We start from the raw sequence: 19,672 nt of genomic DNA, 5'->3' as shown, positions 1-19,672 counted from the left end.
GCATATATTTGTACAGGTAAATTTTTATATTACATATACATATAAGATATATGTGTTCATATATATTGATATCAATCTATAATATTATATAAAGACGAAACAATGAAAAGTAGTTAATCTTGTCACTCAATTTGGCGCTGTTAGATATTTTAGATCAAAATTAAAATTTATAATTTACAATATATAAGTGTAAGGTACGAGTCACACCAGCAACATATTAGAATTAGAATATACATGGCACATATTACATACTAATACGAATATATAAAATAATTAATTTGATGGTTTCACTCTCAACTTATTTTAATGAACAACTTCTTCTGAAACTCTCGAACTCTAGTTTAAAATTTCAAATCTTGTATTTCATGAAAGGTAAGAAAAAATAATTAACTAAACTTTCATCACTAATATTTAGATATGATGGGGTCATTCTTTAAGAGAAAAGAAACTTCAAGTTTCTTATTTTAACCGCAACACTCATATATAATCAAAGATAACAATTAAATTGGCCAGTCTTTGAATATGACTAAACAAAGAGCAAACCCGGTTGCGGAAATTAATTTGTTGTTTTACTCTCACCTTCTTTTACTGAACAACTTCCCGAACTCATCAACATATGTATTTTAAAATTTTAAATTTGTATTTCATGAAAAGCTAAGACAAAATAATTAAATTGTCATCACTAGTATTTAGGTGTCTTGGGACAGTTTTTTGAGAGTGAAGTAAATTCTCATTTCTTATTCCGAGTTTGCTTATAAAGTGTTTAATAAATTATTTATAAGAAATTTCAAGTTATGAACATTTGTTGACCAGCATTTTGAGCCTTCTCAAGTACTTTTGGGGTAAATAGAGAGTTATAAAATATATACTCATTGTCCTTTTAAAGGGTTTGATAATTGTTCAGATGATAGTGTTCAGGACAGAGGTCTTACACCTTCATATTTCATTGTTCTTTCAGCTTATGCTTAAGCTGCTTCTTTGTCATTAAGCCTATGTTAACTTCAGCTGGTTTATCCTGTTTTAATTTGACAGAAGTTGACTTTTCTTTGACTTCTGTCTTATAATCTTTCATCTTTTCAGAATCAGACTTAACAATTTTTTCTACAAACTTAACAGGATTTACCTTTGGCTTAACAGTTTGTTTAACAGTAATTGGCTTAATTCATTACAAGAAATCTGACCATTTACGACGGTTTTTTTGAACTGAAATCGTCGTAATTGAGCCAATTACGACGGAAAAAAATCGTCGTTTTTGGTCGAGTAGTAAGTTCATTTTTTCGTCACAAGATAAAATTGCGTCGTAAGTTGGTGAAAGTGGGCCCACAATAACAATTTAATAATAAATAAACTTACGACGAAAATATTCGTCGTATGTTGTTAACATCCGACGGAAAAAATCGTCTTATGTTGTTAACATCCGACGGAAAAAATCGTCAGTTTAAATATTTTGGGACCCACCTTTAATAAATTACTAAAACAATACAATGAACAATCGTCATAAATAACCCAGAATTTCCGTCGTAAGTTTTATTCTCAAAAAGGCTATTCTGGTTCCACCCATTCAACTTTCAAATTAAATTCTAAATACAATTGAATCCCAATTCAACACAAAATTAAAATTTGAATTTTATAACAAGCAATTATGCACACAATTATACAAATCAAAAGTTGAAAATACCATAATTTACATAAATATTCTCATAGCCACAAAACTTCTAGAATAATATTTAACCTTTCGATATGTAATACAAAAATGTAAATACCATTATACAACTGAGCAGTAGTTTCAGGTGCGGTACCAGCAACTTCACTATAATGCGCTTGTTGCACAGGCATGTTGTATGCTTGGGTCTGTCTAGCAGGCACATAGTACACTGGGTATTGCTGCTCAACTGCAGGATGGTGAGAATGTTGTGGTTGCTGGGAAGAATATACACGATAGTATGCTTGCATTGGCACTGCTCCCATGGGAAGATGTTGGACATACTGCGAACCAGCATGAATGAACTGAGGTTGCTGCAACTGTGGATGACGTTGCAGATAATATTGAGTTGGCAACAAATACCTAGAGTCTTGATATTGTTGTTGCATATGCATTCTTGAATCAGTGATCTTCTGTTCAACAGGATTAGTAGTAACCCTACTTTGAACAGGTGCATATTGCACATTTGGGTCTTGATACATCATAGGCCTTTGGCGAGACAATGGGTTTGTAATGCTACTGTCACTACACAAATAAAAAACACAAAAGCTCAACTGATAGCAGTTCAAAGACAACTATAAATACAAACATAATGCAATGCGTTAAATCTCTTAAAAATTAACAACTTGAAACATCAACTTACACTGGGCATTTGAGCAACCTGGCATAATCTAGCAATAACGACTACAATTAACCAGTTTCATAGCATATAGGCACACAATTAAAACATGTATTAATTAAGCACCGTGCACCGTAAACTAGCATATCGAACATTTAATTATGAATATTTTACCCTATACTGCACAAATTTCATTCCATTTTTATTCACTCGACCAAACCCAACTCTATTTAAACCCACTGTCTCCCTTCCTCACATCTCTCTCTCTCTCACCTTAATATATAGAATCTATCTATTTCTCTACTCAATCTATCAAGAAGTTATACCAATCAACTTCAAAACATTTTGCAAGGTTTAACTGTATAAGTCGGAAGATATTTTTATTGAACATTGATCACCTGAATCGAGTGATTGAAAAACCCGCTCATTAGCTGCTGGTGACACTTAGAAAGACATGGATACCCCTTTGCGTTCGTCAGAAAAGACTGTAAAATTAAGTACATGAGAGCAAGTATTAATAACTCAAAACCTTTGCAGAGGCGCAAAGTGCAAAGAGTGTCCATGATTTATACATTTGTATAAATGATGGCTGCTCTAACAGGCTCTCCGAACCAACGCCCAAGTGAATTTGCTGAAGGAAGTGAAGGCCTAATTAACAACAGATACACTTTATAAGATATATTTCAGAATAATATGTATCCTAGTTGCAAACTTTGTAACAGTTATTTACAAAACTTTACTCACGAGATATCAAGTGCAATTGATAACTGGCTATGATGCTCACGTAGAATACGAAAGGAATTCCATAATTCCCAAGAGTCCATCTGTTCTCTCTAAAAGAAAAAACAAGAGCACTTATAAAATGACAGTTAAATGGCATTCATCATATATATACACAGAAAATTTTGAAAAAAAATTCAGTAAGACGAAAATTACTCTCATCAAGGAAGACATACAATAGTAAGCTATTTTCCTGCTGAAGGCACCCAAACCTAACTCAAAAGATATCTTGAAAAGAGGACCATTTTGGTAATGTACAGCATATACATAATGCTCAAAAGACAAAAGGTATAACTCCCGGATGGTCAAACAGAATAGAAGTTAGAGGCCCTGTAACTGAGAGTGAGTAAGATGTGTTTATCAGTGTCACAACAGCAAGTTTTTTCTAAAAGCTATTATGTCCAACCAAAACAAGCATTGGTAATTAATTAGACTCTTCATTATTAACACTAGACAAAAAATGAACTAGCACGCCATGCTTGCAACCACGCAACATTTATCAGTACGACTACACTTTCCGTAATCCTAAAATCTTAGATTCAATACAAACATCACATTATCCAATATCAAATTCAAATAATTATAAAACCTAATTATCAAATTGAACAGAATAAAAAAAGAGTAATAGGTATTAGTTTATAAAATAAATCAAAAACAACACCAAAACAAGATTATAGCCGTAAACACAGACCTCAATATTCATAATCTCTCCCAAAATCGAAGAACTTGTAATCGAATAGCTTCCTTGTTTCTCGAATCTAGGACCACTAATTGGACTCGGTGTATTTTCAAATTCATTTTCGTTTGCTTGAAATTGAAGAGAGTTGTGGTTGTGATTCGACACTGTTACTGATCAAGCTGAGAATAGAACAAGATACATAAAGATAAGGATGGTGTGGCATTGAGAAGGAAGGTGAAGGAGTGCGGGAGGCCGAGATTGTGAGATTTAAAGTTTTGGGGAAGAGTAAGGTTGAGAGAAAATAGGGTTATGATGATTAATGGGCTTATGGGCCGATCCGTTAAATAGCTGGGTTTTTTTTCTATAATTTAGCTGATGTTTTGTTAATAAACGATATTTAACAAATTTAAATAAGATTTTTTTTGTCGTTAAATAAGAATGATAAATGTCTAATTAGAAGAAATATTAAGGTACAAAATGATAATTTACTATTTAACATTATATTTATGTTGAATAATACATTCGTTTAATTAAAAAATGCAAAGGTTAACTTAGCAAAAAAAAAAAAAAATGCAAAGGTTTTATCGAAAGTAATGGGGTTCGTGATATAATTTTATTTGGTTTGACATTTTAACAATCAAGCATTAGTTTGACTAGTACGGCTAGCTAATATTTAATCCTGAATGAGTGTTACGACTATTTTAAAAATATTTTTCAACGATCTAACTGTATGGATGTCAATAGATATATATTATAGTAATATAACCAAAATTTCATATCAAACTAATTTTATTTGGTTTGACATTTTAACAGTCAAACATCAGTTTGACTCGTACAACTAACTAGTATTGAATCTTGAATTATTGTTTCGATTATTTTAAAAATATTTTTCAACGATTCAACTTTATGATGTCAATAGATATATATATTAGTTATATAACCAAAATTTTATATCATAATAATTTTATTTGGTTTGACATTTTAACAGTCAAACATCAGTTTGACTCGTACAACTAACTAGTATTGAATCTTGAATTATTGTTTCGATTATTTTAAAAATATTTTTCAACGATTCAACTTTATGATGTCAATAGATATATATATTAGTTATATAACCAAAAGTTTATATCATAATAATTTTATTTGGTTTGACATTTTAACAGTCAAGCATCATTTTGACTAGTACAGCTAACTACTGTTGAATCTTGAATTAGTGTTTCGATTATTTTAAAAATATTTGTCAACGATCCAACCATATGGATGTGAATAGATATATATATTAGTGATGTAACCAAAATTTCATATCAAAATAGTTTTATTTGGTTTGCCATTTTAACAGTTAAACGTTAGTTTGACTAGTACAACTAACTAGTGTTTAATCCTAAATTGGTGTTTCGATTATTTTACTAATATTTTTAAACGATCCAACCGTATGGATGTAAATAGATATATATATATTAGTGATATAACCAAAATTTCATATCAAAATAAATTTATTTGGTTTCACATTTTAACAGTCAAACATTAGTTTGACTAGTACAATTAACTAGTGTTTAGTTCTGAATTTGTGTTACTACTATTTTAAAAATATTTGTCAACGATCTAACCATATGGATGTCAATAGATATATATATATATATTAGTGATATAACCAAAATTTCATATCAAAATAATTTTATATGATTTGTCATTTTAACAGTCAAGTATTAGTTTGACTAGTACGACTAGCTAATGTTTAATCCTGAATTGGTGTTTTGATTATTTTAAAAATATTTTCAAACGATCCAACCGTATGGATTTCAATAGATATATATATTAGTGATATAACCAAAATTTCATATCAAGATAATTTTATTTGGTTTGACATTTTAACATTCAAGCATCAGTTTGACTAGTACACCTAACTAATGTTTACTTCTGAATTTATGTTTTGATTATTTTAAAAATATTTTTCAACGATGATTGCCTTTGGGTTCCGAACTCCATATGGGAAAGGAGCGTTGTTGTTTGCGAGGTCTCGATCATTTACATGGACCCACTTCTCATTCCATTTGTGGGAATTTGAAGGTGTAATCTCCGATTCATATTTCGTCGACCAATCTTTCCTAATTCACATTTTTGTTGAAAGAATTTCTTTTGTAATTCCTTACATAAGGATTCAGAAAATACCGGATCCCCGCCTACACAAGCAAATTGTTGGTATTGACATTTTAACTGTCAAAGATCAGTTTGACTAGTACATGTAAGTAGTGTTTAATCCTGAATTGATGTTTCGATTATTTTAAAAATATTTTTCAACGATCCAACCGTACGGATGTCAAAATATATATATATATTAGTGATATAACCAAATTTTCGTATCAAAATAATTTTATTTGGTTTGTCATTTTAACAGTCAATCATCAGTTTGACTGGTACAACTAACTAGTGTTTACTTTTGCATTGATGTTTCGATTATTTAAAAAATATTTTTGAATGATCCAACCGTATGGATGTAAATATATATATATATATATTAGTGATATAACCAAAATTTAATGTCAAAATATTTTTATCTGGTTTGCCATTTTAACAGTCAAACATTAGTTTGACTAGTACTGTTAACTAGTGTTTAATCCTGAGTTGATGTTTCGATTATTTTAAAAATATTTTTGAACGATCCAACCCTATGAATGTATATATATATATATGAGTAATATAACCAAAATTTCATATCAAAATAATTTTAGTTGGTTTGCCATTTTAACAGTCAAGCATTAGTTTGACCAGTACAGTTAACTAGTATTTAATTCTAAATCGGTGTTTCGATTATTTTAAAAATATTTTTCAACGATACAACTATATGGATTTCAATTGATATATATTAGTGATATTACAAAAATTAATTGTCAAAATAATTTTATCTGATTTGCCAATTTACCAGTGAAGCATCAGTTGGACTAGTACTGTTAACTAGTGTTTATTCCTAGATTGGTGTTACGATTATTTTAAAAATATTTTTGAACGATCCAACCATATGGATGATTATATATCTATATATATATTAGTGATATAATCAATGTTTCATATTAAATTATTTTATCAAAATATTTATTTTTTTACAGAAATTCTTGAAATGTCGCCCAAACAAATAAATGCTGACATTAATATGGTTGGATCATGAAATAATATTTCTTAAAAATTGAAATTATAAAAAATCATGTGCTAATTTATGACAGAACCCGTCATAAATTATTATCTGCAAAAAAATTGAGAAAAGTCAAATTTACCGCCAAAATTTTGGGGAAAAAGTTAAATTTCCCTCTTTAATAACTTACGACGAATTTTAATTTCCATCGTAAATTGGATGTTCAATATTTTCCCCGCCAAAAATTTGGGAAAAAAGTTAAATTTCCCTCTTTGATAACTTATGACGAATTTTAATTTCCGTCGTAAATTTGACGATCCGATTTTTTCCATCGCACATATTTCGTTGTAAATTTTGATTAAATATTTTTTTTTCAATTTCAAGTTAAAATTTTAATAAAAATTATTAACTTACGACGAAATGTTTAAATCGTCGCAACTTCAAATAATTTTTATTTTTGTTTAATCGTGCCGTGCATAATTTTATTAATAAAATACTAAACTTACGACGGTTTTGTGTTTCGTCATAAATAATTACGACGTTTTACTTTTTTCCGTCGTAAGTTGGGCGCACTTTTTTTTCCGTCGTAAGTTGGCCGTCGTAATTGGCCTATTTTGTTGTAGTGATTGTCAAAGTTTCTTTCTCACTTTTATCATCTTCATAATCTAAGCCCTCTTTCCAGTTTACACTACTTAGTATATTCTGCCAGAGTTAGTCCAAATTTTGATGATTTCTCTTTCCTTTTCTAATTCATTTTTTAGAGATTTATTCAGTTTTAGCAATTCATTCTTAACATACAGAGAATCATCTCTTTCTTTCTGAATTTGATGGAGAAAAACTAACTCCTTTTCTAAGTAGTCATTTCTGTTTCTAAGAGCAAGATTTTTAGAAGTTAATCTTTTATTTGTTAAAGTCTGATCTCTAAAATTAATGAACATGGTTTTAAGATATAATCTCAACTCAGTAATATCATCAGTATGAAAAGCAAGAGTTGTTTGAGGTACCTTCAATTCAGCAGTTTCAGAACTGCTATCAGCATTTGCCATCAAGGCATAGTACACCTCTTCTTCAGAATCTGAAGTGTATGCCCAGTTTTTGTTCTTTGTGATAAGTGCCTGGCCTTTATCACTTTTTCCTTTCTTGCAGTCAGGAGAGATGTGACCTCTTTCACCACAATTGTAGCATTTGACATTTGAGTTGTCTCCTCTGTCAGACTTTCCTCCTTTGCCTTCAGACTTTCTGAACCCTTTCTTTTCAGAACTTCCACCTTTCCTGAAAAACTTCTTGCCCTTTCTAAATTTTTTGTAGGCTATCTTTATGATACCCTTCATCATAAGAGCACACAGCTGCATCATCTCTGCATCAACATCCACTTCAGACAAACTTTCAGTTTCTGAATCATCATCATCAGAATTTGATGATTCTGAATCAAACTTTATGATGAGAGCCTTTCCGTTGCCCCTTTTTGAGACAACCACCTTAGGAGCTTTATCCTCAGCTTTAAGAGCAAATGTCTTTGACTTTCTTCCATGCCTTTTGCTCCTTTGGTCCATATTAAGTTCATGAGTCTTGAGCATACCATAAATTTCATCAAGAGTAGTTTCAGTAAGGTCATAGTTGTCTCTTATGGTAGTAGACTTCAAATCCCAATTCTCAAGAAGAGCCAAAAGGAATTTTAGATTTGAATCTTCAAGATCATATTCCTTGTCCACCAGTGACAGAGCATTCAAGAGTTTGGCAAATCTGTCATATAAATCGGTTAATGACACATCAGATTTTGAGTCAAAGTGCTCATACTCCTGAGTGAGTATTGTCTTCCTGTTCTTTTTGATGGCATCAGTTCCCTGACATCTTGTCTCCAAAGCATCCCATATCTCCTTTGCAGTCTTGCATCCAATTACCCTGTTTGACATGACATTGTCAATTGTACTATGCAGCAAATGCCTTACCCTTGCATCCTTGGCAATAGATGAGATGTCTTTAGCTGTGTAATCACCTTTCTCCTTTGGTATGACCTTTGCTGGTTGATAAGCAACTACAACAGAGAGCTTGGTAGGCTTATGTGGTCCATCATAAATTCTATCAAGGTATTCTGGATCTGTGGCTTCCAGAAACATAGCCATCTTCACTTTCCATATAGGATACTCAGATGCTCTCAGTATGGGAACCCTAATAGTTTAATATCGAATGTGGGTTTGATTGTTTTGAGTTTCTTGAGATTTGGTGGGCTTGGTTGGAGTTTGTGTTTCTTCAGACGTGATTGTAAACTGGATCTTACCGTTTGTATATCAGCAGAGTAGCTCTGATATCACTTGTTAGGTCACACAACAATATAGGAGGGGGTTGAATATAGTGTTTATACAATCAAATCGATTTATCAACACAAGTATGTACCAGTAATCAAGTATATTCAATATAATAAACTCTGTTACAATAGAACAGTTGTTCTCTCTCAGTGATGAACAATATCACTAAGAGCTGCTAGGGTTACAATGAATAATCTTTTTCTCGTGAATGATAACACATATAGTGCAAACCATAAGCTGTGTTTATATAGTATACAGTTACAAGATATCTTCAAATTGATATGGAATATAATTATGTCTCGTAAAATATATCAATCAGATATTATCTTCTACAAGTCTTCTAGCTGTCGAACTCTTCATGCATATCTTCTATTGTTTTAGTCCAGATCCTCTCCTGTAAATCAGCTGCATTCCTTATCTGAAGTACCCGCACTTAAGTCCTGATATAAATCTCGACGGCCTTAAGTTTTGATATTAAGTTCTGACTTTATTAAGTTCTGATTTCCAGTAAGTCCTGATATTAAGATTTGAAACTAAACACATCAGATTAGTTATGACATCATAAATATATCTAACACAAGTCTTCCCAGAAGGTTGGTTTTGCTACAAAACAAATTTAATACTTCAAGACATCCTGATTTTTCTTCGACAATGAATGCAACTCCCTGTTGTAACTTGCGAATTTGTATGTCTGATAGGATCTTTTAACGTCAGATATCGTGAGTATCAGAGAAATAAGATAAAGCGGATCATCTTCAAAAATATAAGATATAGTGCCTGTTTCTCAGTTACAGGCCTAAAGCCAAAATTAAATTTAAGGCCCTAGATTCCAAAAACCAAATTTGAAGATTTCTATTTGACGACTAAAGAACTAATCCACCTTAAAATGTATTGTTAACTTGAGAAGGATCTATTTCATTGTTAAAGAACTCCATGAATGAGCTTGAAAATGTACTTACTGAAGTAGACGTAGAGCGGCCAAACAGTTCTGATCATATCAATGAAAAATATTATTTTAGGTCATCACTCCAGCCTGGAAATTTCCCACTAAGCCTAGTCACACTACAGAGCCTGTCGCAACAACCTAGGTATGTTGATAATTTTTTACTATCCAGTAGGCCTTGGTTGTTAGTATCCAAGACCACGTCCCTATGGCCATTCACAATTGCTCTCCGCAAGCCATAAAAATTTATTTGCAGATGATTCTCCATTCCTCATCTCCAGCATTCCTCCTGATAACTATATCAATCTCTCTTAGGTTTCTATTTCAATTTGATAAAAATTGGTCTTGAAGGTTATACTCCTAAAATGTTTCAAAAGTCTCCCACAATAGCCTTAACATATAGCGTATTTCCATATATTTTAGTCTATGCTTTAACAAAAAAGATCTGTAGACACATTTAGGTAGTTCACTATCTCTCCTCTAGATCTGTAGATCATAAGTAACATATACTGCAGATAATAAATAGAATATACTACAGATACTAAATAGCATATGCGAGTAGCTTTCGTGAAAAATAAGCTAATAAGGTAGAAGAAAGTCTATTCTAAATGAACCGATGGACTACACACACATAAATTTCTTTCAATGTTACAATTTAAAGAATACTCGAAGAAGGCATGCCTTGAAACAACATTGCGGTGTTGCAAATAGAAACGCTGATATAGATCTAGAAAGAAGCATTGGTAGTGTCTCTAAAGTCCTACAAGCTGAACGAGCTGTCAGCCAAAGATTTAAGAATCTTGATGGAGGTGGTGGCAGTAGTACTTATATTATTATACCATGTCAAACTGGGAGTTGTGTCAAGAACTTCTCTGAGGGAGGAACTGACAGTAAAAAAATGTGAAACATAATGCTGAAATCTTTTATTATAAGAGATGAAGAAATGTCAAAGCCTGAAGGAGCTCAGGTCAGCGTGTGCTAGGAGTTCTTCTCCATTTTTTTTTCTCTCTCTTGGAGATCTTCCCAACACCACTAAGGTGAGCTCCGTTCTTTTTATTAAACAAGTGGGATATATGTCAATCTGAAGTAGAAATGTTAATAAAAAATGAAAGAATATTGTTTCGAGCTTCACTGTGTGTTTTCACTCTGGCCCTAATATTATAAGAGTATACACAAAATATCCTGTAGTTTATACGAGTCAGAAGTTGAGGGTGACATGTAACAAGTAAAGGTTGTATTACAAGATCTAAAGTAATATACATCCTGTAATTCATAATTTTAGCCAGAATCATCAAATGCAATACGCAGTTTACCTTCAAGAAGTAGGCACGGCTTTGAAAACTGCTCTGTTTAACAAATCACTGTTACTGTCTCGGCATTAAATTCTCGTCGGAACTTGAAGCTAAAAGGATTTATGACAGTTATTGCTTCAAGTTAAAAAATACTCCCTCTGTTTTTTATTATATGACGTTTGACTTTTGTGCACACACTTTTAAGTGCTTTGACGTTTGACTTTTGTGCATTCCAGTTGACCTGTTTAAATCCCGCGATTGTAAAAAGGCTCTTGCTATATTTGTAAATTTGACCAAGGTAGAATGATTGCGTGAAATATCTGGCTTCTTTGTTGTCGAGATTGTACAAATACCAACTGTTCTGGTACAGATCAAGTAGGAGATCACCACTATTAAGGTAACCTTTAACAAAGTCAATAGGCAAATTCACATCAATGTTGAAGATTAAAGTCCATGAAGCATCGATTCCACCACCACGAAGACATTCCACATTATCCAACGCCCACAAATTCAACTTATAAATAGGTTGATAATTACTACGCTTATAGATAATGACAGCAATAGAATCCTTGAAGTTGGTGACAAGAGCATGACTATCCATATCATTATAGTTGTTGATGTTACTCATGTTACCATCAAAAGTAGGAACGGTGTAGTTAATACCATTACAAGTAAGGACTTCAGTGTGCAAGTCGAAAGTGATGATGCCATAACATGTAGCCCAACAGAGAAGTCCAGTGTTGACAGTAACATGAAATTCACCAAACTTGTAAGGAAGATCAGTAGGTTTATTATCCCCAAGCTTTCGCCATGCATTTGTATTCGAAGAATAGACCTCAAAATAAATTTATACACAATCTTGGGCATCGTATTTCCGGTGTGAAAATTTCGGTTTCAATCTCCAAACAACCCTAAGAATCTTGAAATCGTTGTCAATCTCATCAAAACCAAACCCTAGAGCATCATCATCGCAACGAAAGGAGGGGGATGGAATGCGTTTGGAAAGGTTAGTAGGGTTCCAAAGGTACATATTAGCACCATTAGTAGAACGAAGACAGACAATACCACAACCACAACCAACAAGTTTATCACGAAATATTGATGGAAAATGAGGTGTACTGACAAGTTGCTGAGTACCGAGGTTGATTTATTTCCATTGACGTAAGTGCGGATGATGTGTAGAACGTCTTTTTCTTCGGCGGCTGTGATTGTAAGGTGAGCTTTAGCGAAATTAGGGCTTAAAATGAGGGCGAGCCACGATTTGCAAACCAATTTTAATTCAACTACGGTCTCTGAAGGAAGGCGCAACAATATATCTCTTATTAGATCCTCCGAAATAGTCCCCGTAGATCTCCTCATCTTTCAATTGTGTTTGAGATTTAGGCAATTTAGGGCTGGGATGTATTGTATTTGGGATTGTTATTTGTGCCCCTTGTGTGGATATAAGATTAACAAGATTGACCAGGTTTACCTAAAAAAGGCTTATATTATATTTTATGTTTAAAATTATGTTTTTCATGTTCTTAAAAGAAAAAGTTTGTTTTTCAATTTATTTTATCAACCAAAATAGTAAATAATTACATTTAAGATTAACTGAAACATAACATTCAATATATTATTTTAATGTAGTTTTGCAAAAGATAAATATACATATTTATCAAATTTATTAAAGCCATAATATTTTTTATTCCATAATACAAAAAGTATGTGTCTTGCTTCCGCAGATATTTGTACAGGTAAATTTTTATATTACATATACATATAAGATATATGTGTTCATATATATTGATATCAATCTATAATATTATATAAAGACGAAACAATGAAAAGTAGTTAATCTTGTCACTCAATTTGGCGCTGTTAGATATTTTAGATCAAAATTAAAATTTATAATTTACAATATATAAGTGTAAGGTACGAGTCACACCAGCAACATATTAGAATTAGAATATACATGGCACATATTACATACTAATACGAATATATAAAATAATTAATTTGATGGTTTCACTCTCAACTTATTTTAATGAACAACTTCTTCTGAAACTCTCGAACTCTAGTTTAAAATTTCAAATCTTGTATTTCATGAAAGGTAAGAAAAAATAATTAACTAAACTTTCATCACTAATATTTAGGTATGATGGGGTCATTCTTTAAGAGAAAAGAAACTTCAAGTTTCTTATTTTAACCGCAACACTCATATATAATCAAAGATAACAATTAAATTGACCAGTCTTTGAATATGACTAAACAAAGAGCAAACCCGGTTGCGGAAATTAATTTGTTGTTTTACTCTCACCTTCTTTTACTGAACAACTTCCCGAACTCATCAACATATGTATTTTAAAATTTTAAATTTGTATTTCATGAAAAGCTAAGACAAAATAATTAAATTGTCATCACTAGTATTTAGGTGTGTTGGGACAGTTTTTTGAGAGTGAAGTAAATTCTCATTTCTTATTCCGAGTTTGCTTATAAAGTGTTTAATAAATTATTTATAAGAAATTTCAAGTTATGAACATTTGTTGACCAGCATTTTGAGCCTTCTCAAGTACTTTTGGGGTAAATAGAGAGTTATAAAACATATACTCATTGTCCTTTTAAAGGGTTTGATAATTGTTCAGATGAGTGTTCAGGACAGAGGTCTTACACCTTCATATTTCATTGTTCTTTCAGCTTATGCTTAAGCTGCTTCTTTGTCATTAAGCCTATGTTAACTTCAGCTGGTTTATCCTGTTTTAATTTGACAGAAGTTGACTTTTCTTTGACTTCTGTCTTATAATCTTTCATCTTTTCAGAATCAGACTTAACAATTTTTTCTACAAACTTAACAGGATTTACCTTTGGCTTAACAGTTTGTTTAACAGTAATTGGCTTAATTCATTACAAGAAATCTGACCATTTACGACGGTTTTTTTGAACTGAAATCGTCGTAATTGAGCCAATTACGACGGAAAAAAATCGTCGTTTTTGGTCGAGTAGTAAGTTCATTTTTTCGTCACAAGATAAAATTGCGTCGTAAGTTGGTGAAAGTGGGCCCACAATAACAATTTAATAATAAATAAACTTACGACGAAAATATTCGTCGTATGTTGTTAACATCCGACGGAAAAAATCGTCTTATGTTGTTAACATCCGACGGAAAAAATCGTCAGTTTAAATATTTTGGGACCCACCTTTAATAAATTACTAAAACAATACAATGAACAATCGTCATAAATAACCAGAATTTCCGTCGTAAGTTTTATTCTCAAAAAGGCTATTCTGGTTCCACCCATTCAACTTTCAAATTAAATTCTAAATACAATTGAATCCCAATTCAACACAAAATTAAAATTTGAATTTTATAACAAGCAATTATGCACACAATTATACAAATCAAAAGTTGAAAATACCATAATTTACATAAATATTCTCATAGCCACAAAACTTCTAGAATAATATTTAACCTTTCGATATGTAATACAAAAATGTAAATACCATTATACAACTGAGCAGTAGTTTCAGGTGCGGTACCAGCAACTTCACTATAATGCGCTTGTTGCACAGGCATGTTGTATGCTTGGGTCTGTCTAGCAGGCACATAGTACACTGGGTATTGCTGCTCAACTGCAGGATGGTGAGAATGTTGTGGTTGCTGGGAAGAATATACACGATAGTATGCTTGCATTGGCACTGCTCCCATGGGAAGATGTTGGACATACTGCGAACCAGCATGAATGAACTGAGGTTGCTGCAACTGTGGATGACGTTGCAGATAATATTGAGTTGGCAACAAATACCTAGAGTCTTGATATTGTTGTTGCATATGCATTCTTGAATCAGTGATCTTCTGTTCAACAGGATTAGTAGTAACCCTACTTTGAACAGGTGCATATTGCACATTTGGGTCTTGATACATCATAGGCCTTTGGCGAGACAATGGGTTTGTAATGCTACTGTCACTACACAAATAAAAAACACAAAAGCTCAACTGATAGCAGTTCAAAGACAACTATAAATACAAACATAATGCAATGCGTTAAATCTCTTAAAAATTAACAACTTGAAACATCAACTTACACTGGGCATTTGAGCAACCTGGCATAATCTAGCAATAACGACTACAATTAACCAGTTTCATAGCATATAGGCACACAATTAAAACATGTATTAATTAGGCACCGTGCACCGTAAACTAGCATATCGAACATTTAATTATGAATATTTTACCCTATACTGCACAAATTTCATTCCATTTTATTCACTCGACCAAACCCAACTCTATTTAAACCCACTGTCTCCCTTCCTCACATCTCTCTCTCTCTCACCTTAATATATAGAATCTATCTATTTCTCTACTCAATCTATCAAGAAGTTATACCAATCAACTTCAAAACATTTTGCAAGGTTTAACTGTATAAGTCGGAAGATATTTTTATTGAACATTGATCACCTGAATCGAGTGATTGAAAAACCCGCTCATTAGCTGCTGGTGACACTTAGAAAGACATGGATACCCCTTTGCGTTCGTCAGAAAAGACTGTAAAATTAAGTACATGAGAGCAAGTATTAATAACTCAAAACCTTTGCAGAGGCGCAAAGTGCAAAGAGTGTCCATGATTTATACATTTGTATAAATGATGGCTGCTCTAACAGGCTCTCCGAACCAACGCCCAAGTGAATTTGCTGAAGGAAGTGAAGGCCTAATTAACAACAGATACACTTTATAAGATATATTTCAGAATAATATGTATCCTAGTTGCAAACTTTGTAACAGTTATTTACAAAACTTTACTCACGAGATATCAAGTGCAATTGATAACTGGCTATGATGCTCACGTAGAATACGAAAGGAATTCCATAATTCCCAAGAGTCCATCTGTTCTCTCTAAAAAAAAAAACAAGAGCACTTATAAAATGACAGTTAAATGGCATTCATCATAATATATACACAGAAAATTTTGAAAAAAAATTCAGTAAGACGAAAATTACTCTCATCAAGGAAGACATACAATAGTAAGCTATTTTCCTGCTGAAGGCACCCAAACCTAACTCAAAAGATATCTTGAAAAGAGGACCATTTTGGTAATGTACAGCATATACATAATGCTCAAAAGACAAAAGGTATAACTCCCGGATGGTCAAACAGAATAGAAGTTAGAGGCCCTGTAACTGAGAGTGAGTAAGATGTGTTTATCAGTGTCACAACAGCAAGTTTTTTCTAAAAGCTATTATGTCCAACCAAAACAAGCATTGGTAATTAATTAGACTCTTCATTATTAACACTAGACAAAAAATGAACTAGCACGCCATGCTTGCAACCACGCAACATTTATCAGTACGACTACACTTTCCGTAATCCTAAAATCTTAGATTCAATACAAACATCACATTATCCAATATCAAATTCAAATAATTATAAAACCTAATTATCAAATTGAACAGAATAAAAAAGAGTAATAGGTATTAGTTTATAAAATAAATCAAAAACAACACCAAAACAAGATTATAGCCGTAAACACAGACCTCAATATTCATAATCTCTCCCAAAATCGAAGAACTTGTAATCGAATAGCTTCCTTGTTTCTCGAATCTAGGACCACTAATTGGACTCGGTGTATTTTCAAATTCATTTTCGTTTGCTTGAAATTGAAGAGAGTTGTGGTTGTGATTCGACACTGTTACTGATCAAGCTGAGAATAGAACAAGATACATAAAGATAAGGATGGTGTGGCATTGAGAAGGAAGGTGAAGGAGTGCGGGAGGCCGAGATTGTGAGATTTAAAGTTTTGGGGAAGAGTAAGGTTGAGAGAAAATAGGGTTATGATATTAATGGGCTTATGGGCCGATCCGTTAAATAGCTGGGTTTTTTTTCTATAATTTAGCTGATGTTTTGTTATAAACGATATTTAACAAATTTAAATAAGATTTTTTTTGTCGTTAAATAAGAATGATAAATGTCTAATTAGAAGAAATATTAAGGTACAAAATGATAATTTACTATTTAACATTATATTTATGTTGAATAATACATTCGTTTAATTAAAAAATGCAAAGGTTAACTTAGCAAAAAAAAAAAAAATGCAAAGGTTTTATCGAAAGTAATGGGGTTCGTGATATAATTTTATTTGGTTTGACATTTTAACAATCAAGCATTAGTTTGACTAGTACGGCTAGCTAATATTTAATCCTGAATGAGTGTTACGACTATTTTAAAAATATTTTTCAACGATCTAACTGTATGGATGTCAATAGATATATATTATAGTAATATAACCAAAATTTCATATCAAACTAATTTTATTTGGTTTGACATTTTAACAGTCAAACATCAGTTTGACTCGTACAACTAACTAGTATTGAATCTTGAATTATTGTTTCGATTATTTTAAAAATATTTTTCAACGATTCAACTTTATGATGTCAATAGATATATATTAGTTATATAACCAAAATTTTATATCATAATAATTTTATTTGGTTTGACATTTTAACAGTCAAACATCAGTTTGACTCGTACAACTAACTAGTATTGAATCTTGAATTATTGTTTCGATTATTTTAAAAATATTTTTCAACGATTCAACTTTATGATGTCAATAGATATATATTAGTTATATAACCAAAATTTTATATCATAATAATTTTATTTGGTTTGACATTTTAACAGTCAAGCATCATTTTGACTAGTACAGCTAACTACTGTTGAATCTTGAATTAGTGTTTCGATTATTTTAAAAATATTTGTCAACGATCCAACCATATGGATGTGAATAGATATATATATAGTGATGTAACCAAAATTTCATATCAAAATAGTTTTATTTGGTTTGCCATTTTAACAGTTAAACGTTAGTTTGACTAGTACAACTAACTAGTGTTTAATCCTAAATTGGTGTTTCGATTATTTTACTAATATTTTTAAACGATCCAACCGTATGGATGTAAATAGATATATATATATTAGTGATATAACCAAAATTTCATATCAAAATAAATTTATTTGGTTTCACATTTTAACAGTCAAACATTAGTTTGACTAGTACAATTAACTAGTGTTTAGTTCTGAATTTGTGTTACTACTATTTTAAAAATATTTGTCAACGATCTAACCATATGGATGTCAATAGATATATATATATATTAGTGATATAACCAAAATTTCATATCAAAATAATTTTATATGATTTGTCATTTTAACAGTCAAGTATTAGTTTGACTAGTACGACTAGCTAATGTTTAATCCTGAATTGGTGTTTTGATTATTTTAAAAATATTTTCAAACGATCCAACCGTATGGATTTCAATAGATATATATATTAGTGATATAACCAAAATTTCATATCAAGATAATTTTATTTGGTTTGACATTTTAACATTCAAGCATCAGTTTGACTAGTACACCTAACTAATGTTTACTTCTGAATTTATGTTTTGATTATTTTAAAAATATTTTTCAACGATGATTGCCTTTGGGTTCCGAACTCCATATGGGAAAGGAGCGTTGTTGTTTGCGAGGTCTCGATCATTTACATGGACCCACTTCTCATTCCATTTGTGGGAATTTGAAGGTGTAATCTCCGATTCATATTTCGTCGACCAATCTTTCCTAATTCACATTTTTGTTGAAAGAATTTCTTTTGTAATTCCTTACATAAGGATTCAGAAAATACCGGATCCCCGCCTACACAAGCAAATTGTTGGTATTGACATTTTAACTGTCAAAGATCAGTTTGACTAGTACATGTAAGTAGTATTTAATCCTGAATTGATGTTTCGATTATTTTAAAAATATTTTTCAACGATCCAACCGTACGGATGTCAAAATATATATATATTAGTGATATAACCAAATTTTCGTATCAAAATAATTTTATTTGGTTTGTCATTTTAACAGTCAATCATCAGTTTGACTGGTACAACTAACTAGTGTTTACTTTTGCATTGATGTTTCGATTATTTAAAAAATATTTTTGAATGATCCAACCGTATGGATGTAAATATATATATATATATTAGTGATATAACCAAAATTTAATGTCAAATATTTTTATCTGGTTTGCCATTTTAACAGTCAAACATTAGTTTGACTAGTACTGTTAACTAGTGTTTAATCCTGAGTTGATGTTTCGATTATTTTAAAAATATTTTTGAACGATCCAACCCTATGAATGTATATATATATATATGAGTAATATAACCAAAATTTCATATCAAAATAATTTTAGTTGGTTTGCCATTT

At 31.5% G+C, this 19,672-nt stretch overlaps 3 protein-coding genes across 13 annotated transcripts; all 3 read right to left on the bottom strand.

Moving 5' to 3' along the window:
- Positions 1-1,601: 1,601 nt before the first annotated feature.
- Positions 1,602-4,088, bottom strand: LOC141705619 (protein arginine N-methyltransferase 5-like). 6 transcript variants are annotated; one of them, XM_074508507.1, is made up of 6 exons: positions 3,793-4,088; positions 3,258-3,437; positions 3,066-3,154; positions 2,894-2,969; positions 2,720-2,806; positions 1,602-2,227 (listed from the first exon to the last, which is right to left on the bottom strand). In XM_074508507.1, the coding sequence occupies exons 2-6, from the start codon at positions 3,273-3,275 to the stop codon at positions 2,225-2,227; spliced, it is 273 nt and encodes a 90-aa protein (XP_074364608.1). In that variant the 5' UTR covers positions 3,276-3,437; positions 3,793-4,088; the 3' UTR covers positions 1,602-2,224. The 6 variants fall into 6 exon arrangements, 5 of the variants coding, with proteins under 5 accessions (XP_074364608.1, XP_074364611.1, XP_074364612.1 ...); XM_074508510.1 differs by having other exon boundaries at positions 3,278-3,437; XM_074508511.1 differs by having other exon boundaries at positions 3,066-3,145; positions 3,278-3,437.
- A 6,828-nt stretch (positions 4,089-10,916) lies between these two features.
- LOC141705622 (uncharacterized) lies at positions 10,917-12,807 on the bottom strand. Its single transcript, XM_074508517.1, has 3 exons — positions 12,586-12,807; positions 11,802-12,283; positions 10,917-11,040 (listed from the first exon to the last, which is right to left on the bottom strand). Exons 1-3 carry the CDS (start codon positions 12,805-12,807, stop codon positions 10,917-10,919), a joined length of 828 nt encoding a protein of 275 aa, XP_074364618.1.
- Positions 12,808-14,766: 1,959 nt separating this feature from the next.
- LOC141705620 (protein arginine N-methyltransferase 5-like) lies at positions 14,767-17,241 on the bottom strand. Of its 6 annotated transcripts, none has more exons than XM_074508512.1 (6): positions 16,957-17,241; positions 16,423-16,602; positions 16,230-16,318; positions 16,058-16,133; positions 15,884-15,970; positions 14,767-15,392 (listed from the first exon to the last, which is right to left on the bottom strand). In XM_074508512.1, exons 2-6 carry the CDS (start codon positions 16,438-16,440, stop codon positions 15,390-15,392), a joined length of 273 nt encoding a protein of 90 aa, XP_074364613.1. In that variant the 5' UTR covers positions 16,441-16,602; positions 16,957-17,241; the 3' UTR covers positions 14,767-15,389. The 6 variants fall into 6 exon arrangements, 5 of the variants coding, with proteins under 5 accessions (XP_074364613.1, XP_074364616.1, XP_074364617.1 ...); XM_074508515.1 differs by having other exon boundaries at positions 16,443-16,602; XM_074508516.1 differs by having other exon boundaries at positions 16,230-16,309; positions 16,443-16,602.
- Positions 17,242-19,672: the final 2,431 nt, after the last annotated feature.

The sequence above is a fragment of the Apium graveolens genome, unplaced genomic scaffold (assembly GCF_009905375.1).
Source record: "Apium graveolens cultivar Ventura unplaced genomic scaffold, ASM990537v1 ctg913, whole genome shotgun sequence".
NCBI classification, from domain to species: Eukaryota; Viridiplantae; Streptophyta; class Magnoliopsida; order Apiales; family Apiaceae; genus Apium; species Apium graveolens.
The sequence above is the reverse complement of the archived record's forward strand: the minus strand, read 5'-3'. Positions and strand labels throughout refer to the sequence as shown.